Below are 21,233 nucleotides of genomic sequence, written 5' to 3' on the forward strand. Positions count from 1 at the left end.
TGAACACTCTTTTATTAAGTGAATAATGCTTAAATAGATACCTTTCAAAATTGGAATTGAAGTATAGACTAATTAAAAAGTTGGTATCAAAGAAATTAAGCAGATGATGTGATTCACAAAGATGAAAATTGAATTGGACAAAAAGCAACAATCCAAAAGCTAGACATCAAAAGCAAAAGGAAAGTTCAATGTTAGTTCTATTCCTAGATGATAATAAAGTAAACACATGTTATATACTTTGATCGAGTGGCTGTTTAATTCTCTGGTCATACATGAGATACATTAATCACAAATTTAAATTTTTAGAATTTAAGTTTATAAAGTTAAATATAACATTTTATAAGTCTATCAAATGCAGTCTGATCGGTCTTTTCGTTAAATAAGATGAGAAGAGAAAAACTTTAAGTTACGAGTCCTCTGGACAACAAGAGTTTTCACTAATTCTATGAGTCAACGGGAATTATCTCTATTGTGTGGTATATCATGTTATATTATTTTTATTTTAAAAAATTTTCTACATTGCGAGACAAAGCTACTAACTGAAAGTGTACATGTCCCGTCTTTAACGACATTGAGTGAAAACTATCTTTTTCTCTTATCACAAACTGGTAAAAAAGAAAAAAAAAAATTTCTAATATTCTAAATGTGCGGTTGCGTTGAGTCTCTCTCTAATATGCTTATGTGCAATTTGTTTCCAATCAAGCAAACATATCAGTTAGTTGATTAGAATATATCCTTTGAATTAATTAACTGACATCTCCATATGTCTGTCCTAGACCATATACCTTAAGATAATTAATCCTTTTTGAAGATGAGAATTAGGTTTTATTCATTAATAATTCTGTCTTGGAATCACCCTAAACGACCTTATAAATCTAGGCCATTCTTTTTGGAATCACCCTTCTATGTATCTGTCACCATTTCGTTCTATGAAAATATCCCATTTTTATTAAAGGAAAGTCATTTTCTTTCTTTTTAGTCAAGCATTATCATGATTCATGAATCTTCACATATGAATTGTATTAAATCCATTTTGTTTTTAATTCAGATAAACACTATTTAAACTAAAAAGTTTATTATATCTAATTAATATTATATTAAAAACACAGACAAATGGTTATATATCTATCAATTGAAGTGGGCTACATTCTCTAATAAACTTTATTTATAAAGTTATAGGTCCAAAATCTAGAGCATGTTCTGCGACGCTAAAAGTTAAATATTATATGGTTTAACTTTCTATAAGACGCTACTCTAATCTCTAAATACTAATTTAAACGCTATGTTATTGAATGCTATGTTATTGAACGCTATGTTATTGAATACTATAAAAAAAAAAGTTTAAAAACTACTTAAAAAGTTGTTGCCGAATACCTCTGATATAGAAGAAAAGTCGATTTTGGATTAGTCATTTACCAAGAATGCATCAAACATTATATAAGAATAATAATAATAAAAAAAAAAAAAGATTAGATATGGCGTTTAGATTAAAAAAGATAAGAATCACTATCATAAACAGTAGAGGTTGTCATCGTAAGCAGTAGAAGTCAAATTTTCTAAACAGACATTTGATATGATCTATGTAGAAAGTATAAGGTAAGATCCTTCAACCATCAAATTAACAAGACCATTCACAAAGCGTTGTCTTGTTAATGTTCCTATTGTAGTACATATATCATGTGCTAGCTAGAATTGTTGATTCTGATAATACATGCATACATGGCCCCACCTGTTGATATCATATATATATGTATGGCTTTGGACAAAGCTAGCTAATTAATGATTTTATTTCCTTAATCTTCTAATTAGCTGTCTTAAGCAACTCGGCATTTGACTTATAAGCTAAATGGAAACAAAAATAGGGATTAGTACGACAAGCAACATTAATTGTTTTGATTATTAAGAGGTTTTTTCTTCACCATGAGTCTTAGTTGGAGAGAGTTGTTTTTCATTCACCAAGAATTCTATACCATAATGGGTATGGCTGCCAAGAATGGGCAAGAAGTAGTTAAGTGATACCAAATGAAAAATCAACTTGCCTACTACGGATCGATTCATAATAACCCATTTAGGAGTATTTTCATGTAATGAAAATTCTAATTGTGTTTAATTACCATAGTTTTTAGTGTCATTTATTTATACCTAGACCAAACTATATATTAAAATTTTTCAGAAAATACTTGTCTAGACCTAGTTTATGGCCCTACCTATAGACCAAACTGATGAGAATAAAAATTTCTTAAAATTTAATCCTACTTTTTTTTTTCATGTATGGTAAAAAATATTATCATTTTGATAAAACTTCATATTTTTATTGATTTGGTTCACAGGTGAAGCTATAAACCAGTTTAAGTAAAGCTATTCCAAAATTGCTTTGGTCCCTGGCTTGGACAGAGGCTGTAGATAAGGTCACTTAGCTGCAGTCATAAGGCTTCCTCGGGCAATGTGCATATTTTTATTCATTGGGAGGCTAAATGAGCCGAGATAAACTAAAAATTATAGATTAGAGTAGTCCTCTCTTTGATTCGCTAAATTGATGAAAATTCATGTGGTTGATAGAAATCAAACTAAAAGTCTCTTTCTCCTCGCATAAGTGATAATACCAATCAGATTAGACCACATCTAATTTATATTTTAAAACTTTTTTAGTACAGAAGGAAAAGGAAAAAACAGAAGTGAAGTAATTATTGCACCATCTAAAACAAGCTATTTCACAAGAATCATGAAATAGTTGAGGTAAAATATCATCTGGAAGCCCTTAAAAATATAAGGGTTTTGTTATGTTCAAAAAAGAAAAATTGAAACTTAACCTTCCAATCATAGTCCACAATGTTAAGGATAAAGGCATAATTTGGTTGGCACATTTAACTTTAACTTGTAATATATACATGTATAGCTACCACTTACATTAATCCACTGTAGCCACTATATAAAGAAAATGCTTAGGATTATTTTTTTCTGTTTGGAACCATAAATAGCACTGTTCTTAGGTGAAGGGTAAGGAAATAAGGGTTGAAGGAGTGTTTTTGCTTTATTTATAAGACAAAACATTTACATATAGGCATGGGTAGTTTGGTCAACTTGCATTATGGAATAATTCATTCCCAAATTGGGCAACCTATTCATGAACAAGTGGTCCTGCCAGTGGATGGTTAGTTTAATTTCATTGGTTTGGCTAATTTGTCAACTATATATGTCTATAGTACCATATTCCCAAAAAACATTTTTATTACGAAAAGCAAAGGCCAATTAATATTTTTTTCTTTATTTCCAAAATGATATAAACAATTCTTTAAGAAAAAAAAAACTTGGATAACAGCGGTGAACATCTGGTTGATTCAGTTCAAACTAATCGAATTAGTACAAACTAAATAAATTAAAATTACTATGACAAAATTCAAATTGAATTTATTAGTATATAGAATTAAATCGAGTTTAAGTCCACTTGAATGATTTGGTCTGTTTTTTTAAAATTGTGCCCATTGACGACGGAGCTACTTCTAATAAAAGGGTTTTTTTAAAAAAAAAAAAAAAGAATCAGCTATAAAATATTGAAACTTTTTATTTTACCTTCTAAAATAGTTAATTTTTTCAATTTCGCCTTTCTTAACACTTGCATTTTTTTTTTTAGCTTCCAATTTTAATTCTCGGCTTCATCACTGGCTGTGCCCAACCCTCATGCTTCATCATTGAATCAGTTTAACCTAATAAAGAGAATAGATAGTTGTATATATGTGCTAATTTGTAGAGGTGGGTGGAATCATTTCTAAGAAAAAGAAAACATAAGTTTGAAAACATTTGTAAATGGATATTGTTCAGAAGCAGGTTCTTGCAGTTTGATGCAATAAAATGCTATCAAGTTCTACGTATAAAGGTAGATAAGAATAACCATTTTAGACCAGAAAAAAGAAGATGTTCAAAAGGACAAGGATAATATATATAGTTGTTGACACCTGTAAACAGTACTTATGCTTTTAAATTTTTTGCATCAACTTAGAATTGCAAACTAACGTAACCACTTTTTTAAACTTTGCATTTATAAGTAATTAGCTCTGTGAGCTAAATTTGAATTTCAATATCAATTTTTCTGTTTTAAAAATCTGTGAAATTAAAATCACTGCTGGTCCTATTTGTATTGACTATAGTTAGTTGAAAATCTTGAGGGATTTTTTTGTCTTTTAATTCACAAGAGGTTAAATGGATGAAAAAACAATGTGATTAGCTATACAGTAAAGAATAATAATAATAATTATATTATTATTATTATTATTAAGGTGAGAAAAGATAATTTGAGCTTTATAGGGAAAGAAAATTGACAGTTAAAAAGAAGAAAACGAAAAAAGAAAATCCTTAATTAACACGCGTCAGAATCATAATTAAGGCTTAAAACTTATGAAGAGAGTTCGGGTCATAATTAATTAACTTATTGTGAACAGTGCACCTTTCCCAGAACAGTATCTTTTAACTGGTCCAAGTTGGCAAAACTGACAGCTGTCAAATAGAAGACCAGCAAGTAAAACGTGTCGCAGTTTTACTGGCAACTATAAACAGTGCCAGGTGAAGTGGGCGGATAGGCCAGCGAGTCAGCGACCGTACACTCGGTTACGGTGTAGAATCTGAACAGTAACCTGCCCTGGAAAGGTACACGTGTCAGAATAAGAAAACGGAAGCATGGACGTCAAGTGATGTACCCGGTTGCTTGACGGTTGTCGGACGCGTGCTTATAAAAGCCACTGTACAATAATTGGGGTGCGTCATTTTGGTCTCTAATTTACTTATTTACCCTTTGATTGTGCCGTTTGTGGGTATTTGTTTCACTGAATGATTTGACATTGAAATCGAAACAATGATAATAAAGAATAGAAAATAAGAAAAAAATATTGTCTTGAAAATTTTTCTTTTAAATCAGAAAGAGAATATAAAAATTATAATAATATATTAATGAAGAGAAATAATTTTATTATCCTTCTAAACTCAAATACAAGGAATTTTTTAAAATTTTTTATTTTATTTCCTTTTTATTTTTTCTTATCCAATTCAAACACATTGCAAAAGAAAAGAAAAAGAAAATATAATGGCAAAGGTAAATTCGAATTGGAGTTATATTTTAGTAATTTTTAAAAATATATCTAAGTAAGAGATTTCAAAAATATATTTTAGCTTTAAGATATTTTTTATCAAAGTTATTTTATCACCTTGTAGAATAACAATGTGACACTACAATTATAAATTTATAAAATCACAATAAAATTTAAAAAATGTCATAAAATGTAAGAATCCTTAATCCAAATATTATCTTTATATTATTTTAGTTTTATATATAAGTATTATTAAAGTTGGTCGGACACTGCCTAACAAATGAAGCGAACAAATAGATTAATAGTTTATCTACAAATCAGTAATTTGATGAATTAGTCATAAAATTATTAATAATATATATTAATTAAATAATTATAACAATCAAAGAATTAAATTGACTATATTAAAAATTCAATCAACTTGAATCGGTTAAATCATAATTCAATCAATTTATATTTGTTATATTTTTTAAATGGTTGAAAGATATTCCAATGCATGTTTTCAGTCTAACTCGTCCGCGTTTTGGATTGATCAATCAATTCGGAGCGAGTTGAGTACCTATAAATTATGGACATGGTAAAAAAAAGAAAGGAATGATGATATAGATGTCGTTGTTATTCCACATTCCACAAAGTAGTGGCAGGCAATGGGTTGCTACTAACCAATAAACGAGAATCACATTGGTTAATTTAGTCAAAGTGTTTCTTCTTAAAAGAAAAGAAAAGAAATAGTCAAATGTGGTCACATGGGCCTAAAATCAACGCGTGTTAATTTAAGCAGACGTCAAGGGAGGGAGGCGAAAAATGTAAATATAAATTTTGTTCTTTCATAAAATATTATGGTATTTAAAAAATAAAAATTACTACAAATTAAAGAGTTGAAGGAGGGTGAGTATTATTAAATCCCAGGTGTATTTTCTATCACCAACGAGTGTTTCAACAAACATCTCCGATATAAATGTTGATTACGTTTATTTATTTGTCACATTTGAAAAATTAAAAGTTAAAAATAATAAAAAATTTTCCCAACGCCATTATCTGCTTAGTTTGTGAGTCTGATGTATAAGAAAGAAAAAGAGACATTATTTATTATATTCTCTACTTTCAAAGAGTCTATTAAATAGCATGATTCACCTTTTTATTTTTTCTTATTTATTCATTTTTTTTCTTATTTTTTTATTGTCTTTTATCTCTTCTCCTTTATTTGCTCTGAAATTTCTTCTTGCCCTGAAACTGATTACTTCTTGGTGCATTGGAGAACTATTTTTAAAATCTAATATCTACAATTACATATTCAGTCAAATCACTATCCAAAATTTTTATTTATTAAAATACATCAGCCACAATCCATAGTTACACGGGAGATACTCTTAGATGCTAGGCAACAAGAGAGGAAATAAGTGCCTCCAACCAGAGCACACTTTCCTAATGCTTAGCATATCTTTAAATTTTATAGTTTTAGTAGAAAATAATTTGAAATGATTAACGTTTTGTATTTGTGTTTCATTTATAACTTGTTTTTTTTTAAAAAAAAAATAATATGATATGAAATCCAAATATTTAATCACAAGGATTTGGGGCTAAATAAATTTTATTTGGTAGATGGAAATTGAGAACAACTATAAAATAATAGTAATTTTTCTTCTTTTTCTATTTATTTAAATACCATATTTGCTAATTTAAGCTTTAATAATATAAACCTTTCTTCAATTTAATCCAAAGGGAAACAACTCAATGCAAGGAATATCTGCGGAATTGATCATCATGGCTTAGATTATAAATCCGAATACCCACAAAGTAAACTCTCCCGTCAGGCCCTTTACCTCATATTTTTTTTAGTATTCACCCAGTTGGTGATAAACATTTTGATGGAGGAGATTCAACCCTTCACTCTTCATAAACACAATATAAAATTCCCTAATGAAAGATAATCATGACAAAAGGTAGTCAACAGGTAAACACCTGAAGCAAGCCAAGGCCTAAAAAAGACCTTTGAACCATAGAATACGTATATGTGGGGATTTTATGTGTAACCATTCTTTATTACAAAATATGTGCTTGAATTAAGACGGATTTGAAAGCTCATTTAGTTTGTCTTTCCAAAAGAAAAATTGAATATGTGCTCATTACCAAGATAGATGCCATACAAGTCCTAACCTTCCTATCTACCACCAACCATAAAGTTCCAAGGTGCTATGGCTGTCGAGCTAAAACTAGCTACATGACCAAGGATTCCTACAATAAGGGCATGTAACTGACATCCAACCTTCTTTACCAACTTTTTTTTTTATGATTCTTAGTAGAAAGACTTGTTCTTTGGACAATCACTAGTCAGAAAAATTATGACATTTTCCACCAGATAAAGAAAAATTATCATTCAGAAAACGATATCTATGGTTTGAATACAACCAGTTAAGTTCTGGAATAAGGACAACACAACATCTGGTTAAGAGATGTGCATATAATTACAATTTCACTGATGGTACTTTAGAGCAATCCGGGCAGCAGAAACGACCTGTAGCTTGGCATTTACTACATTTGAAGGTTTTCACCTTTGATTCTCCACCAATTGACTGATACAAGTCATCAATCAAGTTGAAACTTAATGGTCCTCTTTCTTTGATCAATCCCATTCCTTTACAATTTGAGCATGCTATCATTCTCAGATCACCGCATTTCTTGCACATCCCCAGAGAGCTGGAAATTCAAACAGTTGAACATGCACCATTTCAAAATATAATTACATTGAATCATATGTAATTACTAAAATCATATTGGCACAGCACAAAGAATGCAAAATTTAGTATTCATTTTTTACAGTGCTGCTAATGCAGAATCAAATAATGAAAAAATCAATATTGTGCTTATTAGAACCAGATCAATTATGCTATAAATGCAAAACCAATTAATTGGGATGGATAAAAGTACTTACTAGAACTTAAGTTGAACTCAAAATTGGAAAAAAAAAAAAAAAAAAAAAGGAATTTGAAAACTAAACATGGTTGCATTAGTCAAAACTGCAAGTTAATGTCGTTCACTAATCAATTTAGAGTAGACAACACAATTCCAGCAGAGAGTAATGCAGAATTTTATCCACAATATTAACATTCTTTCTTTTCTTTGATTCCTAGAGCTAGATTTATTTTCTGTGTCTGTGAATCCTCTAATAGTGAAGTGGATGATTAGACAAGCGAGATGGACTTACTGCAATGCCAGAATGACCCCAGATAACACCTTAGCAGAGAATAGCAAAATAAAAATAGAATAAAAGAAAAAGAACAGATTCCAATATCTCCAGATGATGAGAGTCAATTCTCCTCATAAAGATTTGTAATTCCTTCAACGGCGAAATTTTCCTTTTCACAGCTCCACATGCAAGAAAGACATGTCACATAACATAAGTTAAATGTAAAGGCTCAGTGACCCCCTCAAGTCATTATATTTTTTACCCTTTAGCTTCATTTTCACAAAAATGAATTCCAGGGCTACAAAATATTATTTTGGCAATTGACACTAATTAATCACTATTCCTTCTAAATGATTCCCTAATCTAATATTTTTCCTCTATTCATAGTTCCAACACTAAATTGAGTATCATAAAATGATTAAAGACAAGCAAAAATTCATAGAATTTCCAATTACAATGAATCATTGCATTCAAAAGTTCTTTCTTGTTCCTACCTGCAAATTTCATATTGGCAAAACATGATAGAAAAGGATAGGAATAACTAAATCCAATTATGAAAATAGGAACCTATACAAAAGTAGAAAACAACCTGTCCGTAACAAATTATACAATAACCCAGAAAGAAGAAGGGAGGCAAAGAAAATAAAAAGGGGAATTTGTGAGATATTGTTCCAATTTGGTAACTTTTTTACCTTCTCTGTGAAGCAGAGATGAAAGAGTCAATTTTTGGGGCGGCAATGGCGCAACATAGGAGTAAAGTACCAACCCCAAGTCCTGCTATTTCACTTGCAGTTATATTGTTCATCTCCTCCTCTTTTAGATGCGCTGTAGGTTTGCTTCAACAAATCATTCTTATGAGGAAGCACAGCCTTATCCATATCATAGCGTTTAATCTAAACATGATAAATTTTCAATAAAATAATCAAAGGCCTATTAGCTCAGTTGGTTAGAGCGTCGTGCTAATAACGCGAAGGTCGCAGGTTCGAGACCTGCATGGGCCAAATGAAATTTTTATTGGGCTTTTTACTTCTGCATGGGCCTGGATTTAAAATTTTTCAAATATTCTTATGGGCTTCCTTTTCTTTAACCACTGAGTGGGCCCCAATAATAAAGTAATATTCTAAACGGCAAAAATTTTAATTTAAATACGCTAGGGAGAGAGAGATGCAATTAAGTTTTTGATGAGGTTGAAAAGAATGCCATATACTCAAAGATTAATGAAACTCCTAATATTAACTAAACCCAAAAGAGAGATGCATGTAAATTACATTTTACTAAAATATTGTTTAATATATTCCCATTAATTATAGAAAAACATAAATGGCATTATTTTCTTATCTCATGTGCAGTTTGTTTACTACAAGTACTTGATGGTCACTAACACTACTGTGGGTTTCAAATGGATTCTGAATCACTTTTGCACTTCCAAGTAGGCATGTTTGACAATATTTTATAACCTTGGATACTTATAAGAAGGTGTCTTATTCTAGAAAAAGAAACCCTCCTTTGCCTTTCATAGTGGCATGGAATAAAGTTTACAATTTCAAAATGCCTTTTTGTCTTTGTGTTGAGCACATAGAGTTATTCTAACAAAAAAAACATGCAACAAGAATTCCCCAATTCTTTGGAAAAAAAATTCCTTTTTTAAATTAATTATACTTTTGTAATCTATACAACATGTTAAAATTACGATACGACATTATATTCTTCATCACACACAATATGTAATCTAAATTATTTTATCATCAATAACTAGAGTCATAGCCAATCAAATTGCTAAAAAAATAAAAAGCATAACAAAATTCACAATAAATTTTATTGTCTGCTAATGTAAATTAATAATTAATGTTACAAGTAGTGCAAATTAACCAATTAGAGACAAAGCACAACATGATTTGTTTTCTCATAACCATAACCACATGTTCCTTCAGAAAATGTACCCTTCATTAGTAATATTGTTTGAAGTCCACACTAGATTTTATTAGGTTATTTTGCTGCTGTTAGTTTTATGATCAACCTAATCGATTATAATCATCATCAAGATTCCACAATCCACCCCAGAGTAGTCCATCATCCACCATAAAATCTGCCCATGATGCAATATTATCTGCTTGAGACATCAAAGCAGGTGGCAAGCATTGATGCTCCAAATTAGTGGGACACATAAATACCATTTCTTGCTTTTCTTGATGATCATGATTAACTTTTTCATCCTGAATTGTACCTTTTAGTACCCTTTTCATTTCATTTCCCAACTGCTGTTCTTGTTCTTTGTGTTTCTGCAATTCTTGAGTATTAATCAAAATTTGATTGCCTTTTTTCTTTTCTTGTTTTTTCTCTTTCTTCTTGAAATGGGTTCTCCAGTAGTTCTTTATCTCATTGTCTGTTCTTCCTGGCAAATATCGAGCAATAGTCGACCATCTACAAACATGAATATCAAAAATAATTATGGTAACAAAAATAATTTAATCATTCATAACTGAAAGAAAATAGAAGAGAGTTATTGCATTACTTGTTGCCCCAAAGGGCATGCAATTCAATAATAATGCCTTCTTCTTGAGGTGTTATTTGACCTCGTTTAAGGCCAGGCCTGAGGTAATTAACCCACCTCAGTCTACAACTTTTCCCACTCCTATTCAAACCTGCAGGTAATAAGCCAGCATGAAATTAATTTGAAAAAAACAAAAAGAAATACTTCTGTTAATTAATTATAAATACGAAAGGCAAATATATAGAATATCTAGTGCTATATATTATTGATAAAAGCTAAGATATCTTTTCTAGCTTCCACCCAAAAAGTGCACAGATAATTTATATAAATTTGCAAATTTACCAATATAGAATCGTGTTCAGCCGGGGCTTAGAAGTTCAAAATTGTACTATCCCAATAAAGAAAGAGAAAAGAGTTAATATATTTCATAGCTTCTTCCACTTAATTGCTTCATTTTTCTACATTTTTAATGAGATATGTAAATAGATAATGAATTACCTGAACATCTAGATACAGAACTCCATCTTCCCTCTCCATGCAATTTGACATATTCAGCAAGCAACTTATCTTCTTCAGGAGTCCAAGGACCTTTCCTCCACACTTGTTCAGGAACTCTCCAACCCATCATCATAGCTTTCTTTCACTTTCACTTTCACTATCTCTCTCTTTCTCTCTGTGTATATTTGTTGTTTGTCTCCAAATTGTATGACATAAAATGAACCTACGCTTCTTATAGATACGTATATCAGTATCAGTCACGTCAATGCTTGTCATTAACTAAAGTGAGATATATAATATATGGTCATTAGGACTTGCTTTTTAGTACAATTTCTACTCTTTTAAGTTCTTTTGGTTTGATCAGATCATTACCTCTATATCCTATGACTTGAGTCCAAGTGTTTTGACAATATGCTTACCAACTCAATGTCTCTTGCCCAATTTCTTTTCAACATGTGTGTCCACTCAATATTAAATATCATATAATTTACGGTTTTGACTTTGTCTGTAGACTAACCATAAATCATACTAATGGAAATCTAGTTGATATATAAGATTGTAAATAAACTAAATCATTCATGAGTTACTCGAGATTTAGTTTAAAAAAGAGTTATTGAGCTCATTCAGTAAATTTAACGAGTCAAATTTTAGTTTACTTATCGAACTCCTTTGATATCAGCGTACAACTCAAACTCAAGTTGGAATCTATCAACGTTTTAGCTTGACTATGTATAATATTCTTTAACTATTGAAAGCAAATATAATCTTGGTATTTTGCTAGCCGAAAAGCTAGTGGGTAGTTGAATGTTTCCTCGAAAAGGGCTTCTTCTTCAATGGCATCATACCATCTGTTGAGACAGAGGATTCTTAATTGCATGCTTTAAACATTGTTTAATGATAATTATATAATATTTTTTAAAAATTAGCATAAATGAAGCTTCTAGTATGCCAAGTAATGCGGTCTTTGAATATGTGATAAGGGACAGGTTTTGGATGTCACAGCACAGGTGTGGCCTTTGGATGAGTATAAGCAACATTCTTGGCATGTTAGGGCATACGTTAATTGGATATGCTTCATATTTTATAGTTGAAATGACTATTTATAGGTAATGATAGAGAGAGGATTAAAGATATCAATCTTCTTAATTAATAGTATTTTATTGTTTGATGGTGCAAAAACGGAAATGGTCTTCGTCGGTCTTCTCTCCTTTTTAGAGTTCAATTTCAATTTAGTATTTTCCACTGTGCAATGCATGTAGGAGAGGTACTTAAAATCTTTGAAATGAAGTCCTTGATTTGTAATAATCATACCTAATTCTCTTTTACACATTTTGAGCCATCCATGTGTTTTCAAATCATTTGAGGAGACTCATGGATGACTTTATAAAGATGGGATCTAACACTAATAAGTTAATTAAAATTATTTTAGGAAAGTTAAAACTAAGATTCTTAACGGTTAAGAAGATAATTATGGAAGTTAATTACATAAGATACTTTATCTCGTATTAAAATTTGAATTTTGTGCCAACCATGTGTGATTTGATTAGTCGTCTTATTTATATAGAGAGTAAAAGATCTCAAATTCGAGATTTCTTCACTATAAAATTTTTTAAATTTATTTTAGATATATTAAGAGTCGTATCGATTCCGTTTAATTATTTGAATAAAATATATATGAATGTTTATCTCATAAGGGAGAAAATATTATTGAAAAGGACTTTCTAGATAAATGACTTCATAGATCATTTACAACACCACATAGATGGAAAAGTGAAAATAATGATTTAGGCTGCATTTAGAATTTAAAAAATATTATTTAAATCTAATGAAAAGTAGTGGAAAGCTGAGGTTACTGTTTTTAGCAAGAGAAGAAAGTGACAATTTCTTTTTCATGTTATAAAGTTCATTGAATGAGAGAAAAGTAAGAATAAGTTGCCAAATCCAACATGATCTATTTATATATTTATTTATTTAGCTTAGAACATTTCATCCTTACAAAGTTCAATAATTGGAAAATGTATAGGTGTCATCCTCATATTTGTTCAGGAGAAGCTCTAGGTACATATTCATATTTTATACACAATTCTAATACTCCATAGCATGACATTGCTATATATATAATTTTTTATTTATTTATTAAAAGGTCCAACAGACCGAAAAAATATTATGGACTATACAATAGAAGATAGTCTTAACTAATTAAAATTTAAAATTTTTATGATCGGGATGAAAAGTAGTGACACCATGAGAAAACACACTTATTTTTTCTAGTTAATTAAGTATAAAAATTTACATGTTTGAAAGTGAACTACTACTAAACCAATGCCTTAATAAGTGGTATGGGTAAAGAAATCTACCCTTCTCCTACCTATTCCACTGCTTATGACCAAATCAATACTAGACGTTGCTGTCGGAGACAACCTCTAACCAATTGTGGAATTTCAGGCTACAAACAGAAAGAAAAACTAAAATCTAATTGCTTTGTGATATAATGTCACTAAAAAAATCTTTTTAAGTGAACTTTATCACCGTCCGATTAACAAGATATTATTTATTTTGAAATCAACCCGCACGATTTTGTTCTTAGATTAGAGACTCGCCTCTAAGTCTAAAACACTTTATTGGTATGTGATTTACCCATATTTATGTATATTTCTTTAATCTTTTATGCTCAGATGATATAAAATTTTTCTAAAGTGTAACAAATTCTTTCTAATTAAAGTTTGATTTCTCTTATAAATCCTTTAGAAAATTTTAATAATATTTCTAAGAAAACTATATATTGATCGAGCATATGTACTTTTAAAATCATCTAAGTTGAGTTTAGTGTTTGTAAGTAAAAGTTGGTATGAAAATACTCGAGTCTATTTATAGCGGGAAGAAAAAGAAAATCTCAATCCCCTAATATCAATAATCGAGTGATTTGGATATAAAATCTTTTAATTTGACGGGCTAAATTGTAATCTTATTATTAAATTAAAGTCTCTCTTTTTATTTTTATTTTTTAATTTTAAATATTTTAATATATGTATTTATTATTAGATTAAGGATCGTAAGAGTGGCACCTTTTGGTCATTGTGCGTGTGTTTTCTTAATTTATTGGTATGGGAAAAAATACGATTTTGTTTCGATATAATTAGCTAATTTATCCTTATATTTTAAGTATTACATAATTATATCCTTGTAGTTTATCACCGTTAAACTAAAATATATCTCCGTTCATTTTTTAACAGTTTAGCAAAGAAGTTCACGAGAAGAACGATGGTCAGAGGACAAAGAAAAAATTAGGTTCCCTAATATACTACTTACTAACAAAACCAGTGTATTTAGAAAAAGAAACAGAAAACAAAAAAAAGAAATTCAAAATCAAAGAATCATTTGTTAAAGAGAAAGAGGAAGTCGCCGGCTAGGGTTTGCCATAAAGCAAAGGAGAACGATGTCATCTTCGAGTGCGACTGACAGTGATTAGGAGTGCGAGGTACCTAAACAAGATCTGCAGATCTGGAAAAAGAGTTGGCGTTAGTTAGTAACAGTAGAAGAAAAGGATGAAAACGAAGAAGAAGAAAAGTGTCCATAATTATGCTCTATGCTTGTGTTGGGCCTAAAACTATGCCTCATTTACAGGGCTTGATTACTGGCTTTATTCTCTTGGGCTCATCATTACATGTGCCACATGGGCCCATGCTTTCTGAATCGATCTGAAATGGACACTTAGACTCGAAGAATACAAGATAGGGTAAACAAACATTTCTCTTCTCTGCGATGTAAAAAAGAGAGAGAACAGAGGGAAGCGTAGGCGAGGGATTTTGCTTCGTATCAGAAAGTAAAGGGAGATAGAATTCATTGGAAGCTTTTGGCATGGGCGATATGGGCAAGATGAAAATCTCTGTGAATCATCTTACCCACACCCCCCATACCGATGGTTTTCAATAATTCATCCCTTTCCTTCTCTTTTCACTTACCGTATCCGATCAAAAGCTTCAAAAACTACAATATCTAGCGTTTTATGAGGTAAAATCTTCTGAATCTGACTTGTTATTTGTAGATCCGTACTTTAAATTAACTTTTTCCTTTACTTGTACAGAGTTTTAGTTTGCTTCTGTTTTTAAGCTTGGTATGAAAAAATTTGTAGTTTAAAGTACCGTTGAAATGGAATTTAAGCATAATTTGTAGATATTTCAAATTCATGAATTTAATCTAGGTTATTGAATATAATTAACCAAAAGAACAATAATATTCCAAAATGTAATTAATTAATCTAACCTAAAATTTCCAACTTCAGATCTCTTTATTCAAAGGAAATGTTAGATTAATTAATTGTATTAAATTTATTTAAAATATACAAAATGTAACAACAATAGTAGTTAATGCTAATATTAGTACCTTCTGTAATTGGATTGCATTAATCATATATCGTTTATGGATATGGAGTATATTTCTTCCCATATAGAGGATAGGACTCGTATTTTTATTTTTATAATATGACGAATGTAGTTGATACAAATTAACATAAATGTTATTATGTTTATATTGAATTAAATGACAAATCTATAGGTGTTCCATGAGAGATTTATACCAAATTCATAGATTGTTTAAAATTTTTATCAAATGTCTTTCGAACAAAATTGGAAGAAAATTTGTGGGAAAAGCTTGCTTGGACTCTGTTTGTATAGCCAAAGATGAATGGGATTAAATCTCGGTTGCGTGTGAGATCCATTGCATATATATATATATATATATATATATATATATATATATATTGGTCTGAGAACATGATCCAGGTTCGTGAGTTTGAAAGAAGATGCATATGGGAAGCTATGCACTAGTATAAATATGTTGGTAGTGAGAACCGGTTTATAGATAACTTGCTGTTTTTAAGTGTTGTAGCATATACGGGGGGGAAAAAGCTTGATAATGCAAGTGAGAAAGAACAGGAAATATTGAAGGTAATATTTTGAAGAAAAATTAGAAAACTATGAAAGGATATATTAAGATAAGTCTGACAGAGTTGTTATGATTTGTAACAATACATCTATCTTCAGGGACGAAACTAGTCATTGGAAGAGGGGGGTCAATTGCCAAGAGGAGGAAAAAAAAAGGTCTGCGTTTTCACGGTTTGAACCCTAATTTCTCCATTTTTCCAAAGTATTCCAACCACTTTGTCCCCCTTCATTTACGTGTTGTATGGTTTGACCCTCTTCTATTTGGATTCTGGCTTCGTCCTTGGTTTGCCCCTCTTCTATTTAGATTCTGGCTTCGTCCTTGTCTATCTTGTACCAGTATATATCTCTTGGAGACAAAAAAAAAATTGTTGGGGAGAGATTTTCAAGCGATAAATCCTTTCACATATCTTTTTGATGAAAAAGCCGGTCATTTTTTTTCGACAAAACTATCATTTGTTATATGAGATCATGTAGTAGCATTCACTTCATGTTGGAAGGGTGGAATTTCCATCAAACCTTTCAGGAGGGATGAAATTTCTTGGCAAGCAAAAAGAAAAATATCAAACTGGAAAGTTTTATGTCTTATGAAATTTGGGACCAAAATTATGTTTAAAATTGAGGATGAAATATGTGTTAATTTTGCCATGTGTTATATATTTTGAATGATTATCTTGATGCACATCTCAATGTTTTTTTTTATCATTATTATGTTTCATCTTCTTTCTTATATGAAAAAAAAAATTTTGAATGGTCCATTAGTTGAATATGGATTTTTTTGTTCGAGTATGGAAAATTATAAGATTAATAGTGGAATTTATAATGATTGTTTTTTCTTTTTAGATATATGTCATTATCTCATAACCAAGCACCAATCCAATTTGCAAAACTACTTCGGTTTGCTCAGCCATGCAACCGTTAATCTGATTTAGGATCGAGCGGATTTTTTTTCAACTGTTAATCTTTATAGACTCAAATTTGAGTTGAAGTTCATATCACGGGCTTGAAATACTGACTTAAAGCTCCGACGCTGAATATAGATAAATTTGAGTAAGTGCTCATCTCGTTTGTTTATTTCTCGAGTTTGATCATTAAATACTTTTTCAAATTGAATCTCTAGCATTTCGCAAATGAGTTAATTTATTTGGGGTCCTAATCTTATGATTGAAAAATTTGAACTACATGTATATTTATTATAAGAGAACTTTAATGCGGGACTAACACCATTCTTTTGGCTTGTAATGCCTAACCTTGTCTTTAAGCTAAGCATATTTTTGATTAGAGGACAATGAGACGTAATGTGGGTAGGCGGCACTTGTGTCCAATTAACTTTGATATTTAAATCGTTTGAGCAGATGGTTCAAAGCCTTACGCCATTGGTGGCACACATTCAAATCCTCCTAATGGACAAAATAACATGTTTTATGTGATGAGGGCCACAAATATTTGATTGACCTTACAATATTAATTCAAAATTTATTTGGAAAATTAATACAAAAAGTCATACTATAAATTTTTATATAGAAAAAATAAAGAATGCCAAATGGGAAAAAATATTGGAAAGCAAATATAGGTAAGATGACGATCATAGTTTATATATTCAAATTTGTAGTAATTCATTGATTCAAATCCATAAAGACAAATCAAAGAGGTCAGAGTTTAAGTGCATCCAACATTAAAGCCAAAACAAACATTCGGGGTCACAAAAAGAAAATCATACTATATGGTAAAAAAAATGAAAATTTAACAAATGGGAATATTATGGATGAAAAATCGAGACATGGTCATATTAATCAAGTAGTCTTACCTAATTAGGTAGATATGAAAGGCCAGATTCAAGGTTATTCACTTACAAAAATAGATAATATAGTGAATATTGGAAATAATTGGATATTTATTTTGACATTTTTTTTCCATATTTTACAAATATTCTTCTAGCTAAGATGACTTTAGAATCCTCCAAAAGTTCATATGATTAATCAATAATATTCCCTTGATTTTTTCTTTTCGAAAAAATTAAAAAGAATAAATCAAGATAGATTCCTAAAAATCATTTATTAAATTCTTGTACTTTTTCTTTTGGAGTGGTCACATACTTCCAAGAGCATAGTTCTTGTTTCAGTTTCACCTGCTCATCCTCCAAAATTGATACCTCTATAAGTCTCAAAGCATCCTCAAATGCTTCAACAACTAAAGCAAAACCAATAAATCACTCCAAAAAATAGTATATAGCCTAGATGAGTTCTTTGTTAAAGCCAGATATAACCTTATCTCTAGCATTATCATCATCCTCTCCTATTCATGAAACTCTAAATGCTGAAAAAAGAGGCATTCGTCTCATTCAACTTCTCTTAAAATGTTCCAATCATGCCTCTTCTGGCAATCTCCACCGAGCTAATGCTTGCCTTTGGGAGATATCGGAGCTTTCATCGGTGTCTGGTGACTCCATCCAACGACTAGCAGCCAGATTCGCCTCCGGTCTAGCCATCCGCCTTGTCAAGCATTGGCCCGGTCTATATAAGGCTCTAAACCATGACCAAAAACCCAAAATAAACCTAGAACAGGCTAATGCTCTATTTGCAAGAGCATTCCCTTATTTTGGTTTTGTCAATATTGTTATAGTGAGAACATTGGTTCAAGCCATGACCAATGAAAATATAATTCACATTGTGGATTTAGGCTCTACTGATCCTAAATTGTGGGTAGCTCTTCTCCATAGCTTAGTTCACTTGCCCAATGGGCCTCCACATTTGAAGATAACTTGCCTCAATCGTGACAAAGCAATTTTAGAAAAGTTGGGTCAAAGGCTTGTAAAAGAAGCTGCAATGTTAGACATCCCGTTCCAATTTAATCCTCTAAGTGTGAGCTTAAGAGATGTAACCATAGACATGATTAAGGTAAGATCAGGAGAAGCATTAGCTTTTATATCTATATTAAATCTTCATATCTTACTTACAGAAGACGATCGAGTGGATGCACATTTTGGAGGTAACAAATTCAATAAAATCAAAAATTGCAAATCGATGAGTAATTTTTTAACTATGATTTTATCGACATCACCTAAATTACTGTTTTTAGTAGAGCAAGAAGCAAACAATAATTTAAATCGACTTGTCGATCGATTCGTGGAGGGATTACATTATTACAGTGCAATATTCGATTCAATTGATTCTGCTTTAGGGAATTTGAGTAATGAAGAAAGGTTGGTTTTAGAGGAAATGTTTGGAAGAGAGATTGAAAATATTGTAGCATGTGAAGGGTTGGAAAGATGTGAAAGACATGAGAGGTATGGTAAATGGATGGTTAGGTTGACTAGAGGTGGGTTTAAGCCAGTTAGGTTGTGGTATAATTTTGACGAGGAAGCCAAACAAATTATTAATTCTTTTGGTAAGGGTTATAAGATAATTAGTGAGAAATCAAGTTTGATGATTTGCTGGCAAGATCGTCCCCTTTATGCTGTGAGTGCTTGGACATGCTAATCTATTTGCTCTTTCTCTCTTTTTATATGTATATATATTTTTAATTGTATTTTTAAGGGAATTATGATTTGGAGTCTAAAAAAAGAAAATTTTCTTGTGTAGATATCTCTTCACCAATTTGAATTACTTCTAGCTTTTATTTGTTCAAAAGAAGAAATAACACAACTAGTAATATCAATATTGAATTAATTTAATGCCGTAGTGAAGAATTAAATTTCAAACTTGAAAATTAATTTAAGATTAAATAATTAAATAAATACATGTTAATTTCAAAATTAAGAAAATAAAATTTTAAATTTATTGAAAGCAAAAACGGGTGTAAACTAATTAATTATATATATAATATGTTTATAAAATATAAATAGCTAAAAATTATTCAACTCAAATCAAACTAAATGAAATTATTTACAAGATTTATCGATTTGAATGCTTTTTATAATTTAATTTAAAATTCTCATTTAGATTTTTTTTTTTTTTTGAAAACCTTTTAATTTAGAATTAAAACCGTATAAAGCGTATAAACTAGAAATAGTGGTGAGTTGATGCCTCAAAATCAGATAGTGGCAGAGAATTTATAGGAAAGTGGGAATTCTGTCTCCTCTTAATTTTTTTTTTTTCCAATTTTTTATTACTATAATATTTCAAAATATTCAATTTGAATTTGTATATGTAAGGAGACATGCCCTTAATCTATTGCTCACTCTATTTAACTAATAAGCACATCATCAATTCTCGATTTCTAAGTCCGAATCAAATTAAATCGGATGATTATTTTAAAATTTTAGTTACCGATTCATTTAGATGTATAAAATTATTTACTTTTCAGTTTAGTTATTATATAATTGAATTTATTTTTAACTTTAAAATAGTTAATGTGTTGTAAAATATCTGAATTCAAATTACACCAAATCGCTTTTTTAATTCGGTTTCAATTAGTTATTATCTTATTTTATTACCATAAAAATATATTTTAATAGACTGAAATCAAATTAATTCGGATTGATTAACCGAATGCTCACCAAAGGCAATCAATATAATTATTTTTTTTTCAAATAATTGCATATGAAATTTATTATAAATAAAGATAATTTTATTGTAGTTAAAACTTACCTCTTTTATAGAAGTGATAGACATAACCAGAAATCTGATCAGCTGCATTTTAGAATTTTTTTTCTTATCAATTACTAGCTTATTAGTTTTTTTTTTAATTATGTTTAAGTTATATTAATTTTATAAAAATAATTACTAAATAATATTTTTACGTCATTTTATTTATACTTACTAAAAATAATAAATAACTATCATTAAAAATTTAATTAATATTATTATTCTACAACATATTAAAATTGAAAAATGTATAATATATATATATATATATATATAGTGAAATATTAAAACTTCATCTAATAAATACATTGATCAGCAAGTAGCTGGTTATCACAAATAATTAAACCAATTGAATGATATCATAAATAATTATTACCTTCAAAAAATTATGATTATATCAGAAAATTGTAAGATATCAATATTCTGCCATATTAATTAAAATTAATAAAAAAT

General features: G+C 29.9%; 3 protein-coding genes, 1 long non-coding RNA gene and 1 other non-coding gene across 5 annotated transcripts; 3 read left to right on the top strand and 2 right to left on the bottom strand.

Annotated features, from left to right (window-relative positions):
* Positions 1-7,426: 7,426 nt before the first annotated feature.
* Positions 7,427-9,139, bottom strand: LOC105646751 (chaperone). The gene is made up of 2 exons (XM_012232673.4): positions 8,958-9,139; positions 7,427-7,775 (listed from the first exon to the last, which is right to left on the bottom strand). The coding sequence occupies exons 1-2, from the start codon at positions 9,068-9,070 to the stop codon at positions 7,544-7,546; spliced, it is 345 nt and encodes a 114-aa protein (XP_012088063.1). The 5' UTR covers positions 9,071-9,139; the 3' UTR covers positions 7,427-7,543.
* A 53-nt stretch (positions 9,140-9,192) lies between these two features.
* TRNAI-AAU (transfer RNA isoleucine (anticodon AAU)) lies at positions 9,193-9,266 on the top strand. Its single transcript has one exon. It is a non-coding gene; the product is annotated as a tRNA-Ile (tRNA).
* Positions 9,267-10,084: 818 nt separating this feature from the next.
* On the bottom strand, positions 10,085-11,442 carry MYB121 (myb domain protein 121). Its single transcript, XM_012232771.4, has 3 exons — positions 11,255-11,442; positions 10,778-10,907; positions 10,085-10,686 (listed from the first exon to the last, which is right to left on the bottom strand). The coding sequence occupies exons 1-3, from the start codon at positions 11,385-11,387 to the stop codon at positions 10,278-10,280; spliced, it is 672 nt and encodes a 223-aa protein (XP_012088161.2). The 5' UTR covers positions 11,388-11,442; the 3' UTR covers positions 10,085-10,277.
* A 2,985-nt stretch (positions 11,443-14,427) lies between these two features.
* LOC110010841 (uncharacterized) lies at positions 14,428-17,565 on the top strand. The gene is made up of 2 exons (XR_002285859.3): positions 14,428-15,265; positions 17,038-17,565. It is a non-coding gene; the product is annotated as an uncharacterized LOC110010841 (long non-coding RNA).
* An 838-nt stretch (positions 17,566-18,403) lies between these two features.
* On the top strand, positions 18,404-19,729 carry LOC105646749 (scarecrow-like protein 3). The gene has a single exon (XM_012232671.3). The coding sequence runs from the start codon at positions 18,432-18,434 to the stop codon at positions 19,671-19,673; it is 1,242 nt and encodes a 413-aa protein (XP_012088061.1). The 5' UTR covers positions 18,404-18,431; the 3' UTR covers positions 19,674-19,729.
* The last annotated feature ends 1,504 nt before the right edge of the window (positions 19,730-21,233 follow it).

Source organism: Jatropha curcas, chromosome 4, assembly GCF_041381405.1.
Source record: "Jatropha curcas cultivar XTBG-Jc1 chromosome 4, XTBG_Jcur_1.0, whole genome shotgun sequence".
Taxonomy (NCBI): domain Eukaryota; kingdom Viridiplantae; phylum Streptophyta; class Magnoliopsida; order Malpighiales; family Euphorbiaceae; genus Jatropha; species Jatropha curcas.

What these genes read in the sequence shown, in the direction of transcription:
- MYB121 (XM_012232771.4), bottom strand. Translation starts at nt 11,387, where the DNA reads ATGATGATGGGTTGGAGAGTTCCTGAACAAGTGTGGAGGAAAGGTCCT. An exon ending in TTCTGTATCTAGATGTTCAG is followed by an intron (nt 10,908 to 11,254) that starts GTAATTCATTAT and finishes TATTACCTGCAG; the next exon opens with GTTTGAATAGGAGTGGGAAA. An exon ending in CATGCCCTTTGGGGCAACAA is followed by an intron (nt 10,687 to 10,777) that starts GTAATGCAATAA and finishes TCATGTTTGTAG; the next exon opens with ATGGTCGACTATTGCTCGAT.
- LOC105646751 (XM_012232673.4), bottom strand. Translation starts at nt 9,070, where the DNA reads ATGAACAATATAACTGCAAGTGAAATAGCAGGACTTGGGGTTGGTACT. An exon ending in ATCTCTGCTTCACAGAGAAG is followed by an intron (nt 7,776 to 8,957) that starts GTAAAAAAGTTA and finishes TTGAATTTCCAG; the next exon opens with CTCTCTGGGGATGTGCAAGA.
- LOC105646749 (XM_012232671.3), top strand. Translation starts at nt 18,432, where the DNA reads ATGAGTTCTTTGTTAAAGCCAGATATAACCTTATCTCTAGCATTATCA.